Source organism: Corapipo altera, unplaced genomic scaffold, assembly GCF_003945725.1.
Source record: "Corapipo altera isolate COAL_440 unplaced genomic scaffold, ASM394572v1 61167, whole genome shotgun sequence".
Lineage (NCBI taxonomy): Eukaryota > Metazoa > Chordata > Aves > Passeriformes > Pipridae > Corapipo > Corapipo altera.
Window position 1 is genome coordinate 1,955,114 of NW_020884949.1, and position 18,312 is coordinate 1,973,425.

Genomic DNA, 18,312 nt, shown 5'->3' on the forward strand with positions numbered 1-18,312 from the left:
AGGGATCTTAAAGATCATCCAGTTCCAAATCCCCCCAATGGGCAGAGACACCTTTCATTAGACAAGGTTGCTCAGAGCTCCATCCAGTCTGGCCTTTACATTTTTGGAGTAGTTTGCTCTTAATACTGAAGTATCTGAAAAACATAACCATTAATAAATTCTTAATTTAGAACCTGTGTTGCTCTTGAGCTTTAACTACCTCTGAAATTGCAGTTATTTGTTTCCCATTTTAAGGTTCTCTTTCCAGTTACATGTAAAGTTGCCAAAGAATAATCATTAGTGCTGAAATTTTCTATTTAACTTGCTATAAACATATTTAAAGAAAATTCCATCCAGGCATTTCTTAAATTCAGTCTAGGCTAACAACAAATAATGTTTGATTGCAATAATTTTTAAGTTTGTCATTGAGATTTTCTGTGTTTGTGCTTTGGAGCAACAGCTAGAAATAAAACAAGTGTTTAGCCATTGTTCTGATGCCAGGGGAATGCCTTTAACTTTTAAAGGCTTTTCAAAAATCTCAGTTGACATTTTCTCAGTTGAGACTTTTAAGAGTTTGGCAGCTCTATCCCCTGTAGTTTCTTGGCTCTCCAAGTGTTCCCCAGACCCAGCTTTTAGAGGCTTCTCTCTGAAGTTACTCTTGAGGTGCTGCTGGCTGTTCACCTTGAAAGCAGGGAGCCCATCTGCTTTTTTCTGTCACCATTCTAGCAGGAGGAAAATGAGGAAGGTGGAAGACAAGCAGTTTCACAGGACTGCAGTCTTGCTGAATTCAGTCTTTTGAGGTTCCATCTACGACAGTGTCATAGCTCAACTGTATTAGAAGTGATCAGCATCACTGGACTTGGAAGAAAGGTCAAATCAATAGCCTGGCTACCGTGCTAACCATATCTTCCTGCATTAAACTAAAATAATGTAAGCCTTCCCCACCTGCACAGCCACAGCTGGTTCTAAAAGTGGCAACTAGCCTAAGGTTTTGCTAACATTTCTTCCATGCTGTTATTCAGCAGACTGTGAGCACTGTCTTTTGGACAGTCCTGTTTCGTTCTTCCTTTGGAGAAGGAACGATAAAGGTTGTGATTCAGATACCTTTCTCTCAAGGGTTTTCTCTTCCCAATTTCATTATTATCAGCCTGCAGTTAGGTCATTATTTGTTCGATTTTTGACACTTATGATTTTTTATCTTTGGGAAAAATGCAATACTCTAGGCTCTGAATCTTCCACTTCTGTGTGAATAGCGTATTTGGCACAGGTACACCAGAACACCATTGCTGGTGGATGTGTTGCTGCCTAGCCTGCTGTTAATCTGAAGGGATACATCTGTCATATCCTGTTGCAATTTCTCTGGGTTGTATCCTAAAAACCAATATAAAGATAATGCAAAAGATGGATTTTTGTTTTTTTTCTTTCACAGTGAGGGTGGTAAAACACTGAAACTGTTTGTCCACAGGGATGGTGGATGCCCCTTCCCTGGAAACATTCAGGGTTAGGTCGGATGGGGTTCTGAGCAATCTGATCTAAACACACTCATAGTATGTTTAACATATGAGTGATGTGCTGAAGTTATTTAGTGACTGTTCGAATGGACAGATGTGGTGTGCCTTTCCACAGTGAAACCTGTCAAATAGCACTACACTTCAGAATGTGATTGGTTTAAATGATGTATTCTTAATGAGTGTTAGTCAGCAATTTGGTTTCACACGTGTATCACTACTCTTCTTTCTCCAGTACTTAACTTAAGCTTTTAATGGAAAAAGAGGAGAAATATGATAATAAGTGTAAAAGGCTGTTGATAGCAATTTCAATCGTAGAGAGATATTTTCAAAAAATGTCATTAATTGCACATCTTTTTAAACAGAGTTCTACTGGGTATGCCATTAAAGCTACTGGTAACTGGCCTTTGACATACAGTACCTTCAGTTGCCATTAATTCTTTTTTAAGGGATTGTCATCGTCAGTCAGACTTGGGTTTCTTTCAAAGGGGTTGGGTAAAATTCAACACAAATCAGAAATTAGCAGTAGTGACAAATTTCTGACAAGATATTTGGAACTCAGAAAAGCAATGTGAGCAAAGAAGGAACTGAAATCTAACTCTGAAGTAAACAAATAGTTTTGTTTGATATACCAGTTGAATGAACAGTGGCTTACCAGGTTGGAAAATGAAAAGGCTGCTAGAGGAGAAACTTAAGTTGCATTTATGGGGAAAGACCTACGTGCTAATCACCAAGTACATAGTGTTCATTTCTTTCCTAGCAGGAAGTTAACAGGATTACGTGCAGAGTTACATGACAAATAGAATATATGGGGATATCAGACATGTCAAAACACAGACCTGTCAAAACACGTCAATAATGTATCCATGACTGGCTAAATACTTGTTAAACACTGGAGTCCATTTTTCTATCTTCTTACTTTCAGGATTGAAATAGTTATGGTGTAGACCATTTAAACACATAAGCACAACAATAGAGGCTGTCCTAATGCCTCATTGCTTCTGAAATCCTGTGCCACAACAGAAATCTGCACATTGATTCTTTATATGACCTAGGAAAGAAGAACGTCTCCCATTAGCATAGCTAAAATAATCCTGTGCATGGGTCTATATATTGAAGTCATTGGGACAGGTAGTAGGGTTGTAGATCTCATAGGAAAATTTGGCTGATTACTATTTCTTATGGCTTTTTTTTTGAATTTAAGGGTGGTGCTATGTGATGAAAATGATCTCTTACTGCTCTACAAGATGTCTGAGACACAGAGACTCTTTTTTATAGCAATAATTATCCACGTCTGTTCTCTCATAGCTAGGATTTCCAAAGAAGGTTATTTGATAATTCCAAATTGAATGGTGACCTTCTTTTAAGTGCACCCTGTGATACTGTATTTTACCTTGATCCTTTGGAGAAAAGTTTATGTATTCTTTCAACACTTCTCATCACACTGCTATTTTTGCAAGAAACATTTTTTTTCATATAGGCCACATTTATCACATTCAAATTGCTGATTATGAAGATAATGTAGCAATCATTATTCATGTTGCTAACCATATAATTTTGCTAAAAAAAAAAGCAGCAACAGAGCAAAGTTTTGTCCTATTTATTTATTGCATTGAGTGATATTTTTTCCACCTGTTATTTACTCTGAACAATTATTATTATTGGCACAGTATCACTATACCAAAGGATAGAGCCTGAATTCTGTACTATTTTCTGTATTAGCCCAGTTGTCACTAGGGAGACTACTTGTGGAATGAAGAAATCAGATTTGACCAAAAAGGACTATCTACTTGTAATTTCTAAAGATCCTGCTTAAAGATATAATTACTGTAATATATTTTATTCTTCTTACTTCATAAACATTTTGAGAAGCCTGAAGGAAGAGAGTTGTAACTTAGAGTATCACTGTTGGTTAAGGACAGAGCATTCATTATTTTTTAGCTGCTGCACAAGCATTTTGGTATGCACTTCTGCTTATTCTGGTTTGATTTTGAGTATTGTGTGGTATGTATAATCCCAAGGCAATTTTAGATGAGACATTGAGAAATAAAATCACTGGAAGGAAAATGTCCATTTTTTTAAATCAGTCAATTAGTTTGATAACTGTTCTTGTTAATGCATTTGTTCATCTCAAGATATTTAGCCATTAATTCTTCTGAGATTATTCAAATAGTAAATCAATTAACATGAGTGATACCTTGTCTGGATCTGAAGCCCTCATGGCTGGCAAAAAACTGTTTACTCACTTAGGAGCCAATTTTGACATGTTTTACAAATCCTTGACCAATTCTGTGATTTTTGCGGATGCTTTAAGATTGACTTCTAGTTTATCTTGTTTAAAAATAAGTAAAAAAGTCCTTCTTTCTTCAAATGAACTGCTATTTTGACATAATTCCAGTTTCCGTATTTTTCTTTTTTCTTTTTTTTCTTCTTCTTTTTTTGGTTCAAGTTGCTGCAAAAAAATATTGGCAAATAATTGCAGACCTATTTTGTTTCAAATGAAGTGTCTACTGTAGAGAGAAGATTTCAATCTGACTACAGTGAAGGAGCTACAGTAGGCTTCAGAAACTGATTTCAGTGTTGTTCATATGCTGTTAAATCTCTTAGATATAAATATGCCCAAGTTGCCATTCCTTGCGAAGAAAATATAGAAATCTTATGGATTACACAGTAAGCAAGCAGATTTGGATATTGCATAAGGGACAGACTGATTTAACTATATACAGTGTTGTGTCATGGAAATCAGATTTTTGATCAAGATTTTCTGGCATAGAAAATCTTACATTATTTTTTATTATTACCTAAGGATAGGAAATAGAACAGCAAATGGCTCAGTTTTCAAGATCTGCCATGATTTTGTTTTTAGAAATAAATCATAATTCTGAGAGATAATCTCATTTGTTGACTGATCAACTAAGTCCAGTTTATATGAGGCTGGTATTATAAAGTGAAAACTGCTATATCCTTGCATCCTTTATCTAGACATAGTTAGATCCACCATTAAGTCCATCATTCCTCTTTAAATAGTCAGTTTAGTGTTCCCTGTCTTGATTCCCTGCTTTAGAAGTTGAGAAGAGTATTTTAGTGCCTTGTTGTTTTTCACCACTATCATGGACAACTTGCTTTATAAAATAACAGATTGTTCAGATTCCAGATTATAAAGAATGTAGCTCTCAGGATTCCTGGAGGTCTTCCTGAAGTCTTGAAACATGTTTTTCTACGACTTTACACTGGCTCCCAGTGAAATTCCTGAGGTGGTATAAAATCTACTTTTTTTTTTCCTTGAAGCATGTTACGTGACTGTACAAGCATGCCCTACCTTGCAAACCCTTAATGCTCCTTACATTCCATAAGGTTTTTTTTAATATTCTTTTTCAGTAATTTTTACCAACTCAGTTGGATAAACAATTACTGTCATTCTAGTCCAACAATCTAGTGTGAGAAATTGCACCATAAGAAAAAAAAGTACCTATGGGCACATTAATGTTTTAAAAAATGATCAGGGACAGAAAGCATAAGCTCTCATTAAATACAACAGAATATTTTAAATATCATAATACCCTTATATCTTGTAGCCAAAACCGGAGAAATTGAATGGCTGTGAATTGATAGAGTCTGAAAGAAATTACAAAAAAATCTGGCTACAGTTAATGAGATGTTTATTTAAAACTCACCTTCCTTCTTGAGATTATTCCATCTCCTCTTTCTGTTTCAACCACAAACATAAACAGGACTTTCTGTGTTGACTCTAAAAAAATGCATACCGCTTCCTGTGGTGCCCCAGATGTTGGTGGAAAGGTGCTAGGTTACATCAGCCTTCCCATGGTCCACACAAACCCACTGGGAAATGTTCTCCTGTGGAAAATTTACATTCAGAATTAAAATCATATTACTGCGAAGGAAATGAGAAAAATATGTACAGTTCCGTATTTTTTCACTTTTGTTTCATTATGCCATACAATCTTGTCACTTAAAAGAATTCTGACATTTTCAGGCAACTCCTACTTGTTTTCAAGCATATGGTTTATAAGGCTGTAGGAAAATAAAACATATAAAAATGAGTTACATGTGACTGAATGTCATATATGTCCCAAGTTTTTCTCTTCTGTATGGAATGACAGACCATGATTCTGCAACTTGTTTTCATTTTCAGTAATTCCACCAACACAAGTTAATTTCCGTTGTTTAATACCCAAGAATTTATATCTACATGCACACAGAACACAGGCTAGGAGGGAGGTTTTCTATAAACAAATTGACTACTGGTTTGCAGTAACTCCTCTGCACCTACTGCCTTCTCCTAAAGGGGCAGCTTGTGGAAGCTGAAATTTATCACCTGAAAAACTAAACTGGTGCATCTTGAATGAAAAACAAAGTCTCCGTTTCTTCACAGATTGTCTCATGTATTCACTGATTGCTTTCTAATTGCTTGATTTTGGCTCACATGATAAGCAGGATTCCACTTCCGTGTGTAAGTGCCATAAAGCACTGATTACCCAGGTATTTCCAAAAAGACATTACTTTGACAAAACAAGTCCTGGAAGGTGTGAACAGTGTGTGTGGGATGCCAATCCATGCAACATTCATTTCTGTACATCAAACAGAGAGACAAGTGAGATTTTTCTGTCTTCCCTGTCAGGAAGACTTAAAACATTTCTGTATGTTTGTTGTTGCCCTCTGTGTGTTTTATCAAATTATTTCTCTTTGAAATTTCTTGTAACATGACTATGTAACTTGTAGCTCTTGGAACTTGATTTAATTGTATAGAGTCACTCCACGTGACAGCAGTGTCCCCCTTATCCCAGAATGTGACCCATTCACAGTCATCCCTGGGCTGACCTTTCCCACACTCCTATGGCTGTTTTTTTGGTGTACTTTCTACCAACAAATGGAAACAAGAGCCCAAGTATAATACCATAAAGATAAATGCTGAGTCTGAGTCACTTTTCTGATGGTCCAAGTGACTCCCTAGTCTGAGAGACACAAGCGCATGTGTTAAGAAACTGAACCAAGGTTTCCCAGGTTTTCAGTGACTACCAGTCCTGGTCAATGTAGACTGCCAGTTTTGAGTCTGATAAACTTCATTCTGGTCTGTCTTCATCATTACAGTGGAGTGGAATTGTGGCAGTGCGTGCAATAGGGGCAGATAATGATCCTCTGAGAATGATACTTAGTGACTGGTGTTCTACACCACAGTACTTTTTTCCTCTTCATTGTTTAGTGGCTCAGTTTATCATTCCCTCTATTAAACTGCATTTTTAAAGACAATGCTATTCGTCTTCTCACAGATAATAGAAAAACTGAAAAATTGGAAGAAGAAAGAAAAAATACCCCAGTGATTGTGCATGTAGATCATCTTCTAAGTAAAGAAATTCTCCTTGATGTGGATATAGAAGAAACAGGAAAACTACAATCCCTAAAGATTTGCCCTAGTCCTACAAGATAAAATGTATATTAAAAACAGCAAGGATACAGATGACATCTTCTTTCATCTTCTGGGTGGACAGGTTCTTAGGAATCCCTTAAAGGAGTACACATCTATGCAGTCAGCTACTTGTTCTGCAATCCCTTGAAGGAATACATATCTGTGCAATCACGTACTTGCTCTGTAACTATCCACCAGCTGTCCAGATGCAGTGCTGACTGCTTGGTCCTCTTGAAAAATAAGCATAGACCCTCAGTGAATTCCAAGACCAGGGGTAGTAGACAAATTAATAGCAAGAGAGGCACCTGGAATAAATTCAATAGGAACTGGAAATCTAAAGGAACTGCCAGCTTGAGCTAGCAGTTAGTGAGGTTTAGTAGAGCTTTTCAGCAAGCCAGAAGTCTGATTTCTTCTCCTGTGCACTGACTGGAGTGCAGTAGTTGGTGGTCATAAAAGTTGCCTCTGTGTGAAATGTGCTCCTTCATCTTCCCTTAGGTTTTATATAATAGAATGTTATCATATATTGTTACAATCTGCTTGTTTCAAACCTCACAGATGTATAAATAATTTCATGTAGTATTTCTCTAAAATTAGGACATGTTCTTTTGAATGGAGCAAAGGAAAGCAGAGAAGGTAAATGATGGTTGTTTTGCTTTGGATACTTTTCAGCTTACATGACCTTGTATCCCTACATCCTGGTAAAATATGTCTGATCTGTGACTTTGTCTTTCCCCTTTTTCATAGTCCATTTCTGACCTGGAGAGACATACAGCACATTATTGTCAGGACTTCACGTGCAGGACATCTGAATGCTAATGACTGGAAAACCAATGCAGCTGGCTATAAGGGTGAGAGCTTTCTTTCTTCTTTGCCATCACAGTATATTATTTGATATTTTTGAAGAAGAAATAATCTCAAGTAGTTTGTCTGACTCCCTATGCTGTGCGTAGTTTGGAGACTTTTCAGTCTCAGTCTGATTGGACCTATCTTCTTTCTCTTACATAAGGGAAACCTTTTAGAAGGACTAAACCAAAAAGTGTCAGCTACAAAATGCGTTGGCCAGATCTTCTTAGTCCCTTTAAATCCTGTCTCATGCACTGCTGGCAGAAGACAAAGTAAATTAGTGGTGCATTTATATTTTATAGCTAGTATTCTGATAAAATAGTCTAGAGTTGAAGATGCAGCAATTTCTGAATTCCATCCATGTTCTCGTTCAGAATTATTGACAATTTTGATTTAAAATTACAAAATGGTATTTTCAAACTTTTTTTTTTTTATGATCAACCCTATATTATTTATATGTAGGATTTCTGTCAGATTTAGGATAAAATCAAATCTTGAGCTATCATGAATTTTAATGGGACCTACTATACTGCTCAGTCACCTGTTTTCTAAAAATCTTGTTTTCTAAAAATTTGGTTTTCTAAAATCTTGTACAGTCTTGTAAATTTGATTAAAGCTACATCTTTTAAATATGTTTTCACTTTTGTAATGCAAGTAGAGGTAAATGCTCGTGCCATTAAATAGGATATATATTTTCAGGATGGGTTAAAACTGAACCTTGAATCCTTACAATGTTGTATTTCAACGCAGATTGTCTGCTGATTCCCGTTCACTGCATTATTACTGCTTTCAATTTGTATTGCATCGAAACAAAACCTTGGAATGGCTTCTTTCTGATTTTCCTTTCCTGAGAATTCCACCCAAGACTGACATAGTTTTTCGAAGATGAAAGTTGATCTGTTTTGTGCCGAGATCTCCCAAGAGATAAATGTAATATACAAGAATCATCAAATCTTTACCCTGGTTTCACTGTAAAACTGAAGCCTAGATTTAATCTATTTCAGATCAAGGCACTGTTACCATAGAGCATCTTTAATATATAATTCTGACCTATGACATTTCTGCTGCAATGGAATAGAAATCAAACAAAAAAAAACCAACTTGTTTTTGGATCTAAACCAATCTCTAACTACAGAGGATAGATTTAGAAATAGATACTTAACTTGAGCCCCCTAATCATTTGAAGGTCCATATGTTCAAGGGCCTGATTTTGTCCCAGTTAAAAGTGCATGCCCACACACAAAAAACATATGTAATGAGAAATACATACTTCCTTAATTGCAATAACATTACTGTATTTGTTATTGTGAAACATCTCCCAGGATTTAGAAGTTTTGGCAGGAGATCGTTACTGTGTTGTTACTGTATCATCAGTTTGTTGAAGCTATATGAAGGTCAAAGAACACTTTTCAAGTAGCATAAAGCAGAGATTTTTTTTCTATAACTCACTTCCAAATTCTATATTTTTATGTTTTTCCAGTTGTTGCCTAAGAGAGTCAAACACCCTGGGAGACATTTCACAGCAGCTGTCACTCATTATCAAAGGAAAGGTCACACTAACACACCCAGCAGTAGCAGTATTGGCAGAAGGACTTACGCTGTGGGACCACTGGAGCTTGCTTATTCTGAATCCGTGGAGCCACACATTTTTCTATGCATTATAGCATATGTATATAGTAAAGAAAAGGGGTGGAAGGATGTTTCTTCTCCACCTGTGTTAAGTCATGAATATAGATAAGCTCAGCTGGGTAACTTGGATTCAGAAAAAACGGCTTGACCTGACAACACTCCACTGTAGACTCCATGGTGGAATTGAAAAAGAGGAAGACAATCTAAATGCCTTTACCTCTGTACAGCTCAGGAGTCAACCTTAACCCAAATAAAAACAGTAGTTTTAGCTTAAATTATTTTGGCAACTTAGGCTGAGCACATGGTTCCAATAAAAATACAGCTCTCTTTAAACCTCTGTTGGTTTTGGAAGAAGGAGAAGCAAAGATTTAGATTAAATCACAACATCCGAACCTGAATTAAAAGGGGGATTTGCACACTGTTGCTTGCAAGACTGAAACAGGTTTTTTTACTATTGCACATGCCAATATTTAGGATAATATTACACTATTATCCTTCACTATCACAAAGATAGTGAATCCACATAGAACACTTAAAGTATGGTTTTTCATAGATTAACTACTCTGATCAGAATGAGTTCCTTAAGGAATTGTATCATAATTTTGTTGATAACAAGATACATGTTTCTTCCACAGTGTGTTCTTAAGAAGAGAAGGGATGAGAGATTATTTTTAATTATCTAATGGAGAGACAGTCACAAGTACCAGTCTACTTCTTCAATGCATACTAGTGGAGGAAGAAGAAAACAAGAATAAAAAGAGAGACAGGCTTGCCCCTTTAGAAATGAGAACTGAAAGGGTAAAAAGCAGCAAAACTTGGAAAAACCTCTCACTCAACAAAGGGTCAGCAAGAACTGGTAACTGAAAGTGGGTCAGCATGCCATTTCAGAGGGCTGTTTTGCTGGTCTGCATGGCAACCCTCTCCCTTTCTATAGTCCCGGGCAGTGTTTTGCTACTGCAGAACACACAGAAGGAGCTCACGGATGTCATTACTGGTTTCAAGCTCTCCTTTTTTTACTCTCTTACATTTATACAAAGGAAGATTAATTCATGAAAAACACTTGAGCCAACTAGTGATTTGCTAAAGCAGTTCTTGTTATTTGTTTAATTTTCTGGCAAGTAAACAACATTCGTTAAATGCACGTCAAAAGAATTAACTTAGAAATGAACAAGAATTTTTTTTTATTTTATTTTTTTTAGTTGTTTTCTTGTGAGACAGCATGTATCTTTTCTCAGGAACTTGTTACTTGGTAGTCTCAAAAAGAAAGACCTGAATGCTCATTTCAGGATCTTCTCTGGTTAGTTAGTTTGTCAATAGAGGAAGCTTTTAATAATTGAAGCTGTTAATTACTGATTTTATGGAAAATACTTGAGAGCATCTGTTTTTGTGAAGATATCAAAACTGCTGATCTGTTTCTGCTATGGCAGATTGTATGCAAAGGCTCCTTGATCTGCCAGCTGTTTATTCAACAGCAGAGCCTGCAACTGCATTCATAAAAAGGAAATTCTGTGTGAATTCTAACCTCTCTCTGGGTTGAAAGGTACAAAATGAAACACTGCAGTTTTAAGCAAAATGATCAAACCATGTGGCAGTTCTTTGTAAATGAAGCTCCAAATACTGTCAAAAACTGCCTTTGGAGAAACAGACCATTCACTGATTTGTAGGGAGATTTTTAGAGGACATACTTCACTCTTCCTAACTCTAAAGCGTAGACAACAACACTTCAGTACAGTGAAGTAAAATGCTAATGAAAGATAAGATAAAATGAAATCAAAACTCTAGCCACTTTTTTCAATTCCAGACCATTCCTAGGCCCAGTGGAGATATTATTCCTACAGAAACTGAGTCACCTCTATTTCCAAGGAGTAAGAGACTACCAGAGTTATGTCACATCCCTTTAGGTTAGCTGGAGTATCTGCTACTTCCACCAAAGAGTGACCAGTGAAAAGGATTGGTCACTTAATGTTTTACAGCTTTTTAATATAATTGCTTAATTACAATATTAAATAAAATTGGTAATTATTCTTGTAAGTAAAGCATTAACAGTCTGGGAGTGAGAAATAGACAAGCCTATCTAGGCTCCTAAATAAGAGACCTAGACTGGACAGATTTAAATAATGGTAACCAGTAGCTAGGAACAAATTCAGAAATGAGCTAGTAAATCTTCACAACAATATGTGCATTTCAGAGAACACAAATAAACTATTCGTGAACACCCTACTGCATGTTTTCAATGACTTTAAAATATAAATAAATTTAAAATTATGTTTTAAAAATGTCAAAGTTGACATAAGACTTTTGAAAAATAGCAAACCCTTTTGAGTGGTTATGTCAATAAATCAAAGCTCTTCATATATCAAAAGACCTTCCAGTCTTACAGATGCTTCCTGATATTTTCACATGCCATTGGCAGCCAATATCCACTCTATCCAGCCCTAATACCCATACACACAGTGGATGGAGCAAGAGAAACAGGAGCTTTGAGTTTGGCTGTTGTAATATCCCACCTCTGTTTGTTGTCAATCAAACACCAAACACATGAAGTTGCACTGGTCTCTGTAGGAATGAGGAAGATCATATTCTATGCAAGTTAGACTAGGTGATTTTTTGTGCTTGAAATATTAAGGGAAGAAGACCAGCCTGGCTGAACAGAAAACTTTGCCTGGAAAGCAGGGGAAAAAGGTCAGGTCAGGAGGACTACAAGGATGTCATGAACCGCATGCAGTGAGAAAATTGGAAGGGACAAAGCCCAACTAGAACTCAGTTTGGCTCCTACAGTTAAAGGCAACACAAAATGTTTCTATAAATACGTTAACAACAAAAGGAGGGTTAAGGAGAATCTCCATTCTTTATTGTATGCAAGAGGAAAGAAAGAGACAAAGGATGAGGAAAAAGATGAAGTAGTTAATACCTTCTTTGCCTCAGTCTTGAATAACAAGACCTGTTGTTCTCTGGGTACCCAGCCCCCTGAGCTGGATGACAGGAATGGGAAGAAGAATGAAACCCACAGTCGAAGCACAAATGGTCAGTGACCTGCTATATCACTTAGACACACACAAGTCTCTGCGATCAATTGGGATCCACCCGCGGGTACTGAAGGAACTGGGGCAACAGCTCACTACTTTGCATCATTTACCAGCTGTCCTGGTTAACTGGAGAGGTCTCAGTTGACTGCAAGTTAGCAAATATGATGCCCATCTACAAGAAGGATCAGAAGAAGGATCTGGGGAACTACAGACCTATCAGTCCGACCTCGGTGCCAGGGAAGGTCATCTTGAGTCCCATTATGTGACACGTACAGAACAAACTTGACACTGTTTCCCACAGCATTCTCCTGGAGAAACTGGCTGCTTATGGCTCAGATGGGTACCCAGTTTGCTGGTTAAAAAATGGCTAGATGGCCAAGCCCATAGAATGGTTGGGAATTGAGTTAAATCTAACTGGTGGCCAACCACTTGTAGTGTTTCCTAGGGCTGAGTACTGGGGCCAGTTCTGTTTAATGTGTTTACCAATAACATGGTCAAGGAGATTGTGTGCACCCCCAGTCAGTTTGCAGATGACACTAAAGTGGGTGAGAGTGTTGATCAACTGAAGGAAAGGAAGACTCTACAGGGGGTTCTGGAAGGGCTGGACCGATGGGCCAAGGTCAGTTGTATGAGGTTCAATAAGGTGAAGTTCTGGGTCCCGCACTTCAGTCAGAACAGCCAGTGCTACAGGCTGGGGGAGGAGTGGCTGGAAAACTACCCAGCATAAAAGAATCTGGGGTGCTGATCAGCAGAGGCTGAACATGAGCCAGCAGTGTGCCCAGATGGCCAAGAAGGCCAGTAACATCCTGGCTTGGATCAGAAATAGTGTCCTCCTATACTCAACACTAGTGAGGCTGCACCTCAAGTCCTGTGTTCGGTTTTGGGGCCCTCACAACAAGAAAGACATTGAGATGCTTGAGCATGTCCAGAGAGGGGCAACAGAGCTGCTAAGTCTGTTGAGGAGCTGCTGAGGGAGCCAGGCTTGTTTAGCCTGGAAAAAAAGGAGGCTTGGGGGGTCCTTATCTTTCTCTGCAACTACCTGAAAAGAGATTGTAGCATGGTGGGAGTTGGTGTAACAAGCAGTAGAACAAGAGGAAATGGCCTCAAGTTGTGTCGGGGGGGGGTTAGATTGAATATTTAGGAAAGTTTCTTCTCTGAAATGGTTGTCAAGCATTGGAACAGACTGCACAGGGAAGTGGTAGAGCCACCATCCCTGGAAGTATTTAAATGTTGTATTGATGTAGCATGTGGGGACATGGTTTAGTACTTGGCAGTGTAAGGTTAGTGGTTGGACTTGATGATTATAAGGATCTTTTCCAATCTAAATGATTCTGATTCTAAGTAGGCAGCTGACAGCAAGAATTCTGGAAAAGCAAATGTGTTTTTGGAAAAGGCAGTCTAGCCCTGTATCCATGACTGTCTTCAACAGATTGGTAGATATAAAGTCTGAGGAGAGATGTTGGCACTCACATAGGTAATCATTAGTCTTCTATTAGCTGAATTGCTTAGATTAATTGGAACTTTTTTGCCTTATAACCCCTGATTGGAAGTTGTTTGAAGTCAAAGTAGCGTTTAGATTAGCATCTGGAAAGGAGATAATTAAACTAGCTCCAATTACTAGCTAATCTAACAGTGGCTGAAAGTGTCTCCCCCAGCACTGACAGAACATGTAGGACAGGAAAGGTCTGTGTCCTCAGGAATTTCATCCACATTTAAATATCATAGGAATCACAGGGTCAATAAGATAACCTTTAGAAGTACTTCATACAGAAATCATTGTCATGGCTAGAGAAAAATCCATGGTGGGATTTGGAAATCAAGATGGTTGACGAAAAGTGGTGTAAAAACGTGTATTTTAGCCGCAAGTTTAAAATTACTGTCATGTTTTTGGAAGGACACTGCAACCTTTCTAGGTGACTGTTGTTTCCTTCCCACATGTAGCAGTTCAGTTTGCAGCTATAAATAAAGTCTTCCTTAACATAATATTAAAATTGCATTAAGAATTTTTCAGTGTTTCATATGTTAAACCCAAACAAATTGCCAGGTAACTGAGCTCTGCTAGCCTTAAGTGAGAACTAAAATATCTCTTTGAGATTTGGGGAAGGGAGCTGGAAAATATATTGAACTATGCAGCCTAGGTTGTGGTTGTTGGAATTTTTTTCTCTCTAACACAAACTGAAGTCCACACAATGTTGTTTCCAGTTGAAAGACATTTAAGATCAGGAGTATGTCTATATAGTTCCAGAAATGGAGGTGTACAAAGCAGGAGAGGGAATTTTTCAGAGAAATAGAGAGGCATAATTACTTTTCCCAGCCTCAAACTCTTCATTATCGAAGCTTCTCATTTACTTGTTGAGTCTGCAACAATGTTTTCTTCTGTCTCTGAAAAGCAAGAAATGAATCTGTGAATGTAAAACAGATTTTAAGCAGAAACCTCAAGCCTGTGTTGGGATACATAAAGGAAAGTGGATGGACATTTGGTCTTAGAGTTGGTTGCTTTCCTGGGGTCATATATAGTGAGTCAGACTTACCAGTGTTTTAAAATGTAAATTAAATGGCTCTAAAGTAGGAATAACAGCAGGCAAGATGCATAATTAAGCTTTACATTTGTATTATAATATAACACTCAGAATTGTCACCAAACTATGATCAGCATAGCAGGCAAAGTATTTAAACTAGTAGTTCCTCAGCTTGAGAACTGAGATGACTTTGTCTTAGATATAAAGCTATGCATAATTACTATGCTCTACAGCTCCCTAGTATTCCAAGCATTGCCAAGTGGACTTACAGCACTAACAGGATGCATACCATGGGAATGATAACCTTTGACATTACTTCCTTTTTTAGAAGCCCGACTCAGACCTTTATGAAAACTCTGCAAAGGACTGGGGGGTAGGGAGGAAGGGGAGGGTTAAAAGTCTTCCCCAATGGACTCATAACCTAAGAGTCTACCATGTAATGTGAAATGGAAATTCCTATTTGGCAGTATTAAGAAAGAAGAACCAGGATCAAACAATTTTCAAAATGACTGATAAAGTGATACAATTCTCCAAAGCACAAGTTCTTAATTATAGATGCCAAACACTGAATTTTAAAAGAAAAGTCTTTGAAAGTTATATGCATTTGCATGACCTCTTTATATACTAATTATTGATGCAGTACACTTCTGCTAATGTTATAGGCAAATATCTAGCCATGCTTGTATACATCCAGGGCAATGGTGGACATCTTATATGTGGGGTAATTCTATTGTTTTAAAAAAACAACAAGCACTTGCCTTTAAGAACACCAAAGCTTTTCATTGCTGTTGCATTGCTATAGTTCCTTTCAGTAATTGCAAAATTAGTTGTAGTTTTCTTATCAGAGTGTGCCCACTTTAATGGAACTAGGATTCAGGCTGATTAGGAAGAAGATCACACCATCTACAATGTACTGTTTTAAGCCCTTAAGACATCCTGTCATGGTGTAGAATTTCTCATAATAGTAGGGGGCTACAACTCAGATCAGTTAGGTGCCCTCCAGAAAAATCAGCTTTTGAGGAGTCACTTTTAAGTGAGATGATGCTGAACTTCATCCACAATTGCCCAGCTATGTCTGTAGACTTGGCTTACTGTTTATCTTCCTTTTGCATCAGGTTACTGATGAGAATCTACTACATAGCTCTATGGGAATAGTGTGAAGTCGGCTCAGTTAATTAATTTCTCTGCTTTGGAATAAGGTTGGTAAAGTTTTAGTTCTAAAAATCAGCATCATTATTATTAAACAATTTGCAAAAGGTTTTATTGTGATTTTTCTGAGTATTTGTATATCCTTCCTCTGCCAAAATCAGTCAGGAATTAGTTTGAGTGTAAATATCCTACTGGAGCTCTGACACTTCAGAAGAGACAGAACCATTGTGTGGGACAGAACAAGAAGGATGCCATGTGCCTGATGCATTTGACAGCACAGAAGAGCTGTCTTTATGTTTCCTGATAGCAGTCTATCGGGATTTCCACTTACAGTGCCTTTGATTCATGTGTCATAACCTATTCTGAGCTGAAGCCTAGCACAAAAGGTGTTTTTATTGTTTGATACAATGAAATTACATTTGGCTACTTTTGAGCTACCAAGGAATTCTAAATGTACCTCTGAGGGTAAATTTTCTCCTAATAGAGGAAATGAGTACATTCTTTTAAAAGGTTCCATGGTGCAGTCACAAAATGGCTTTTTTTGTTTAAAGAAAATTTGCAAACTGCCATGCTTTTCAATGGATCTTTGTGCTTTTTGTAAAAAAAAAGAAAATTAAAGTCCAGTTTAAAAAGACTACTCCTAGTTAAAAAATTATAGTTTCTATTACTGTAGATACTTCTTAGCCAACTCTATTTTGGCAAACATTTTTTCTCCCCTCTAAATGCATATAATCCTCAGATTTATTCCATTCACATAAGCTGACTTATTTCAAGGGATATAAATGAATGTCTTCAGTAGAGGCTTTATGATTTACTGCCAAATTCTGCTGCAGAGAAGCAACAGCTTGTCTATCCTAGCAATTACCAGCCAGCACTAGTCAGGTTTTCTGTTTCTGTCACAACTCTGCTCCTTTGGAGGCAGAGAAGTAAGCCAGGCTTCCTGGTCACTGCTTTTCAGCAAGGCTCACTGGTATTTTCTCTGACTGGTTAAAATGTCCCCATATACAGGACACAGTAGATACCATGTGCTTTGAGGACTGTGTTAGCCTGGTTTACTCATTCCTAAACAAGTGCTGGGAAGTAAATCAGAGGATGGGGGGAAAAAAACTGCGGGTAGGGGGAAAACTTGTCATGGCTGTGCTTGGTACACATACTCACTGTTGACTGTGGACCAGCTGAATCCCAATACTAAGAGCTTCTGTCCATAAGTTGCTAACACTCATGAGCGGGGGATCTGTTTGGATGGTACGCGCTGTCACTACTAGTAAAGCCTGACTCTGATGGCCCAAAAGTGAATTTCACTTTTAGTCCATTCTGTCAACCAATGTCTGCTTAGTAACCCCATGAGTTTTAAATTCCTGAAATAAATAAAAAGTGCCAGGATATGAATGCAAATGGAATCTTGAATTTAATTCCATAATGTTTTAAGATGGTGTGTTCTAGGGCTATTTTTTTAAATGGCTGCAAAGTCTCATAGAAGGTGATGCAGTGTCAGAGTTGCATACAAGCTGTTCGCTAAGGAACACTGGCTACTGGAGATTTAGATTCTACTAGCTATCCTACTAGTGTTCTTGGGCAATCTATACTGTATTTTATCAATGAATAGGAGCTTTTTGGAAGAAAATAAAAACGTAAATTGGTTTTTGTCGAACCTGTTATCAAGTAAAGCCATGGTTAGTATATTATTGAAGAAATTATTTGTACTAATACAAAAATCAGAAATTAACATAAACAAAACTGGAAACTTAAAAGCAATTTTTAAAGTATTCTGTTAGCACCTTTCTGACTGTGAAAGGGTTCAAAGGGCTGGAGCACCTCTCCTATGAAGAAAGGTTGAGAGAGCTCGGGTTGTTCAGCCTGGAGAAGAGAAGGCTCCAGAGAGACCTTATTTTGGCCTTTTAATATATAAAGAGTGCTTAAAGAGAGATGGAAAGAGGCTTTTTACCAAGGCCTGTAGTGACAAGACAAGGGACAACTGTTTTAAAGGGAATGAAGGTGGATTTAGGTTGGACATAATGAAGACCATTTTTATTAGAGATGATTGGTAACAGCCTACATGGCTTTACAAAGAGGAAATCATACCTGACAAATTTGGTGACCTCCTGTGACAGGACTTCAGCATTGGTGGATAGGGGCAGAAGCGCAAAGCATTTGACACTCCTGCACAACATCCTTGTCTCCAAATTGGAGACATATGGGTTTGATGGATGGACCGTTCAGTGGTCCAGCTGGCT

The 18,312-nt window shown here is 37.6% G+C and overlaps 1 protein-coding gene across 6 annotated transcripts in view; it reads left to right on the forward strand.

The window, feature by feature from the left end:
* PCSK5 (proprotein convertase subtilisin/kexin type 5) overlaps positions 1 to 18,312 on the forward strand; it is a 257,241-nt gene that overhangs the window by 134,549 nt on the left and 104,380 nt on the right. For all 6 annotated transcript variants that reach the window (XM_027662913.1, XM_027662918.1, XM_027662919.1 and 3 more), the window contains one exon: positions 7,657 to 7,760. In XM_027662913.1, coding sequence (XP_027518714.1) covers positions 7,657 to 7,760 — 104 coding nt within the window. The remainder of the gene's footprint in view (positions 1 to 7,656; positions 7,761 to 18,312) is intronic.